At 36.2% G+C, this 6,183-nt stretch overlaps 1 protein-coding gene across 2 annotated transcripts in view; it reads left to right on the forward strand.

Annotated features, from left to right (window-relative positions):
* LOC127450511 (sodium channel protein type 4 subunit alpha B-like) overlaps positions 1–4,108 on the forward strand; it is a 59,129-nt gene extending 55,021 nt beyond the window's left edge. For both annotated transcript variants that reach the window (XM_051714697.1, XM_051714696.1), the window contains exon 26: positions 968–4,108. In XM_051714697.1, coding sequence (XP_051570657.1) covers positions 968–2,211 — 1,244 coding nt within the window. In that variant the 3' untranslated portion in view covers positions 2,212–4,108. The remainder of the gene's footprint in view (positions 1–967) is intronic.
* The last annotated feature ends 2,075 nt before the right edge of the window (positions 4,109–6,183 follow it).

A 6,183-nucleotide genomic window follows, 5' to 3' on the forward strand; every position in this document is an offset into this window, starting at 1 on the left:
AAAAAAAATTTCCAAAGGGGAACTGATTAATAATGATTAATTATAAACCTTTTAAGACTGATCTATCTTGATCTCTGAGGTTGTTAATCAATGGTATGTGCTTCTGTTAAAAAAAACAAGAAGAAAACGGCACACTGCTATTGGAATAGAAAAGACAAAAACAACGATTCGACCACTTGGGCCATTCTTAAGTGGTCAGAACGTTGGTTTTAAATTATCCAGGAGCATTTAGTGTGCCATTCTCTTCTTGTTTATTTTGTTTGTTTTTTTGATCATGCACCTGCCTCAATGTTTGGATGTGCGCATACTACTACTCTTATGTGCTTCTGTTGAAGCCATCTGTCTGTGTTATTTCAACTTCATTAAAAAAAAGAAAACAAAAAAAGAAAAAAGTTTAATAGTAGAATTTCTGGTGAAGAACTACACTACCCATGACCCTGCAGAGAAAGATCCATCAATTAAATAATCACGGCAAACAAATTATGCCAAAAGTGCTCAGCAGCGAATGACATAATCTAGTATTACTTCACTAAAAACATGCTCATATATTTGTAGATATCTAAAAATATTCATTATGATTATGTCCTTTTCAATGCTTCATGAGATTGTAGTTCATTCCCTCATGAAAGACATCAAGTACACAGTTTGTACCTGTCTTTTTGTCTGATTTTCAAATATGTTTTGCTTAAAATCAAAGTTTAATGTTGTGTTTCACCTCAGAGCTCATGGCTCATTGGTTCATGGCTTAAAATTCTTATATTAAGTTTTTTATTAAATCCCTGAGAAAAAAAATGAATGGGGAAAAATACTTCCAGAACCAAGACAGCTGGAAAAAGTGGGCAGGTGCTGTTGCACCCTATTGTCAGCTTTAATAAATTTAATAAATGGAATTAGTAAATAGTAATCTCATAAATGTACAAAACATCGAGGCTGTATAAAATGTTAATATTCATTTTCTTTTTCACAGGTCTTTTGCTGGCAGACCTTATTGAGAAGTATTTTGTCTCGCCTACCCTTTTCCGTGTCATCAGACTGGCCAGAATTGGCCGTGTTCTGCGGCTCATTCGGGGCGCGAAAGGTATCAGGACGTTACTGTTTGCGCTAATGATGTCACTTCCAGCCCTTTTCAACATTGGCCTACTTCTTTTCTTAATTATGTTCATTTTCTCAATATTTGGCATGTCCAACTTTGCTTTTGTAAAAAAAGAAGCAGGCATTGATGACATGTTCAATTTTGAGACTTTTGGGAACAGTATCATATGCTTGTTCATGATCACAACGTCTGCTGGCTGGGATGGACTTTTGTCACCTATTCTCAATAGTCCGCCAGATTGTGACCCAGATATAGAAAACCCGGGCTCAATGATCAGAGGCAACTGTGGGAGCCCTGCAGTGGGAATTGTCTTCTTCTGCAGCTACATTGTCATGTCTTTCCTTGTTGTAGTCAATATGTACATAGCCATTATTCTTGAGAACTTCAACGTAGCAACAGAAGAGAGCAGTGACCCCTTGTGCGAGGATGACTTTGAGATGTTCTATGAAACCTGGGAAAAATTTGACCCTGACGCCTCTCAGTTTATCGATTACAGTATGCTGTCTGAATTCTGTGACACGTTGAAAGAGCCACTGAGAATCCCAAAACCAAACACACTGAAGTTGATCACAATGGACCTTCCCATGGTCCCTGGAGATAAGATCCACTGTCTGGACATTCTTCTAGCCCTTACTACAGAGGTTCTGGGAGATTCTGGGCAAATGGATGGAATGAAAGCCACTATGGAGGAAAAATTCATGGCAAACAACCCTTCAAAAGCTTCATATGAGCCAATTACTAGCACTCTAAGACAAAAGCAAGAGGAGGTGGCAGCTTTGACTATTCAGAGAGCATTCCGCAAGCACGTGCTTAAACGCTCAATCAAGCATGCCTCATATATCTACAGAGAGAAGACATGCTCAAAGAAAAATGATGAGGAGGTTCCAGAGAAAGTAGGCATGATAGCTAAGACAATGAGCCATCTCTATGGAGATCAGGCCATTGAGGATGATGACGACAATGCTTTCGGATTCTCTTTCCCTCAACGAGTACAAAAACAGCCCAGGGCTAGGTTTCCCCCAGTCAAGGTTCAGAGTGAAGTGATCTTGCACTCTGCCCCCTTGCCCAACCATGACTCCTCAACCAATGTCGAAGACTTGAAGGAGTCCATTGTGTAGCATGTTCCGCCAGTGGTATAAAATGAACCGTTATAATGCACCAAAATACTGAGACCCCTCAGGAGACTGTTTGTTCATCTTCAGAGTTAAATTCTGGCACACATAGCCAGTATGAAATAACTTAAGAACAGGGATGGCAAAGAAATGCAATCAATGTAATGCAATCGAAGGCTCCTTGCGTACTAGTACTGCCCTTGAGAAGACAATCACCAACCGTTTGTCAAATGGCATTGGAAATGACTGGGCTGTGAACTTGGTGCCCAAGTACAGATATCACTGTGGCATTTAATATTTTTGATCCACAAAACCTTAGAGAACACTAAAGAAGTGAATGATTTGAATAAGAACTATATTTTTGTAAAAGCTATAAATTGTAAGCACAACAATAATGGTCACTAGTCATTCAAACAGGACAAGAAATTTGATTTAAAGCATTCACACGGAATGTAGCCCACACTTACCACCACTTGAACAAATTCAGATTGAGAGCCTTAAACTTTTTGTAGCATCTGACTTTATTGCATTTAATATTCAACTATTTGAGAGAGGTAGTTAATTTTACTTTTAATTTTACAGAATTACTTTTCACAGTTCAGTGGGATGTGTTTCATAATTAACATTTTGTTCTGATAATGACTTTGCAGTTTATAATATTTAAACATTTAACAATGGCAAAATTGTCAATTAATCAGTATTTAATAAAGCATATTAGTCTTAATAGTTCACTTCTTTATATAGACCTTACTAACAGTAATTTAATGGACTAAATAAAACAGCAGTAGTGTTGTAAACACTACCTAGTAAGCCTTAAGTCAAATGAAAGTGTAAACTATTGTTGGCCAGAATAATGCAAACATGGATTCTGTAATGTTATACTTTGATTTTTGCCCAATGAGCCTTTTCCAGCTTATGGGATATACATGAAAATTGTTAATTCCAAGTATAAAGTCTGTGAAATCCTTGGCATATTGCTGTGGGTTGAATAGTTTTTATTTCATTTTTTACTTTACTTATTTGTCATTTAATATGAGCCAGATATGGGATAGGGCGATATGGTAAAGGATAGGATGGAACTTTTAACTATCCCATGAAGGAAACTACAATGCAACAGCCAATTGCCATATACACAAATATACAATAAAAATAAAATAGAATATAGAATATAAATAACCAAGAAATGCTAAATTTGCACAATAATAATAAAAAAAATAAAAATAAAAAAAAATGCATTTGAACAACACATAACAGCATTTAAAAATTTTGCTGCTAAGAAGCTCTAATTTCATAAGGAGTCTTTTCTTTATTGCTTGTTGTTTTACATCATTTTGCATTGAAATTGTGAGAATTATTTTTATTTTTGGAGACAAATTTCATGTAATTAAATATTTACTGGCTAAATTTAAATATACAGTGTTTAATTAACCCCCCCCCCCCAGTCATACTTTGGGGGGGGGGGGGGCAGGCAACCACAATGTGAACAAAAGAATGCACATGGCAGAATGGTATTATTCCAAGAAGCCAGATGCTTTATTCTATTGAAAAAGGAAAGAGTTTTTATTTTATTTACTAAATTATTTCTTTTCTGCTTCCTAATAACCCATGTTTTGTGGTTGCCCTAGTTCAACATTTGTTGAGTGATATGGATGTTAAGTCTTGTTACATAAAATCCAATTTATCTAACAAACTGATGAAATGCCCAAAGCTTCAAAATCCAACTAAACAGAAATATTAAACAGTAGTGCAATGAAAGAAAACCCTCAGAAAGATTATTTTAGTACTTTATTGTTACACTTTGTTTACTAAACTTTCATTGACACCTCTTGCTCCCAGTATCTGTTACTTTGTCACACCTGCCAAATGCATGTTGTGGATAATGTTGCAAGCATTTAAACAACTGTCCATTTAAATGCATATATTTCCTCTGTTTAAATGACTGGAATAAATGTTTATATATATATATATATATATATATATATATATATATATATATATATATATATATATATATATAGAGAGAGAGAGAGAGAGAGAGAGAGAGAGAGAGAGAGAGAGAGAGAGAGAGAGAGAGAGAGAGAGAGAGAGCGAGAGGGAGAGAGAGAGAGAGAGAGAGAGAGAGGGATGGATGGATGGATGGATGGATACAATCAAATAATAATAAACAAAAGATTAAATGAACAACAACAACAACAACAAAAAAAAAAACTATAAATATTTTAAGGAACAATGTGGAATGTTGGGGAAAAAATACTGTATTAATCTATGCTGACATTTTCTTGCCATTTTTATATTGCAAATTTTCCAGCTGATATGGCAAACATACACCACCCAGTGGTAAGACAAGTCTTGTCTGTGCACGTGCTATTTATATTGTTGAGTAACCTTTTTGTCAGAGGTGAAGTAAACAGTGATGTTTTGAACTTTCATTTCCATCCAATAACAAAATGAAACTGGCACTTGTTTGCTGTAGAAGCAAGCTTTGAGAGTCAACATGGAAGATACATTTTTTTTTTCTTTTTCAGATGAATCTGTACATTTCACAGGCTGTAAATACACCCTTTACACATGATTAATTATCCCTTCAGTATACAAATATGACAGATTTGAGGCTCTTGTCCTCTGATCTGCAGCCATGCAAGAAAGTCATCAATACACCCCAAGTTGATTACAGCCCATCTAGGATACACTTTCAGGGATGGCAAATGTTTCTTTGTGGATAGAGGGAAGACATAGAGATCTGTTCAAATGAATACACGGCATGCGCTGTTAAGGTAAATGAAGGTTTCAGGAACACTAAATATTAAATACAATTTCATGATTGTCTATTAGAGGGCATTTGTGACTCTCCACCAAACCTACTCATACATTCACACCACCCCATTTGGACGTAGCAAGAGAACTACTGCAGCATCCCCTGGATCACAGTAGCCCAAGTTCCATGCATACAAATCAGGTCAGGGGTGAACTGTGAGAGTGAACTTAGGACAGCGGGTCACTGTGTTCACTGCATCTCTTTCACTCTGATGAAAGGAAGCAGCGTGGTGTTTATATGGCCAATCATTCTCACTGCCATTTGAGTGAGACACAATAGTGACAGTTTATTATTTGTGTGTATATCTGTGTAATAAACTCTCATTATCTTTTTATTAGCCAATATTAGCTTGTATAATCTCACTGAAACCAGAAAAGGAAATTTGTAACCAATTGTGACTTGGTTTATAATACATTTCTGCTTGGAGAGAATCTTAGTGTTTGTTTTGTTATAGATCACAGTGATCAATGTTAGTTGTTCCAATGGCATCATAACATTCACTTACTATATAACTAATTTATATTAATATTTGCTTGCTATATTGTAATATTTTTCCTGTTTTCATTTTCTTAATTTTAGTTTATTGCTTTGTGTCCTCATTTTTTGAACTGCAAAATGGACTATTAAAGGAAGTTCCACTAAATTGAAGATATTATCCCAGGATGTATATATACTGAAAACATGAATTTATATGTTTTATTTGGGGGTTGTTTATTGATCAAGACAGGACAGGAAATTATTTGGGGACTGGAAACGAGACAATATTTGAACCTAAATTTAAACCTGGCCACATCTGAACCTGCGTCACCTGCATGAGCGCCATGGCTCAAAATATCTGGAGCGCTAACTCTTCGGAACAACTGAAAACATGTAGGACATGTTTCATCAACACTGTTCTGAATAGATTACACATTGCTCAGCATTGTCAGCACAGCACACTTGACCTTTGTTTGCTTCATTTACAGGCTGCTTGGGAATGTGAAGAGCCTGTTTTGGGATTTAGTCTTTACGCAAGCTAAGGAAGCACTGGAGAAGCTCTTCTCTTCAACAAGGGGTGTCTCCAAAGCAAAGAACCCGCAGATGCCCCAGGAGCTGCAACATGAGACGACTCAAGGGCTGTGATGAGCAGCCTGTGGAATTGGAAAATGAGAGGGGTGGAGTCA

The sequence above is a fragment of the Myxocyprinus asiaticus genome, chromosome 13, assembly GCF_019703515.2.
Source record: "Myxocyprinus asiaticus isolate MX2 ecotype Aquarium Trade chromosome 13, UBuf_Myxa_2, whole genome shotgun sequence".
Taxonomy (NCBI): domain Eukaryota; kingdom Metazoa; phylum Chordata; class Actinopteri; order Cypriniformes; family Catostomidae; genus Myxocyprinus; species Myxocyprinus asiaticus.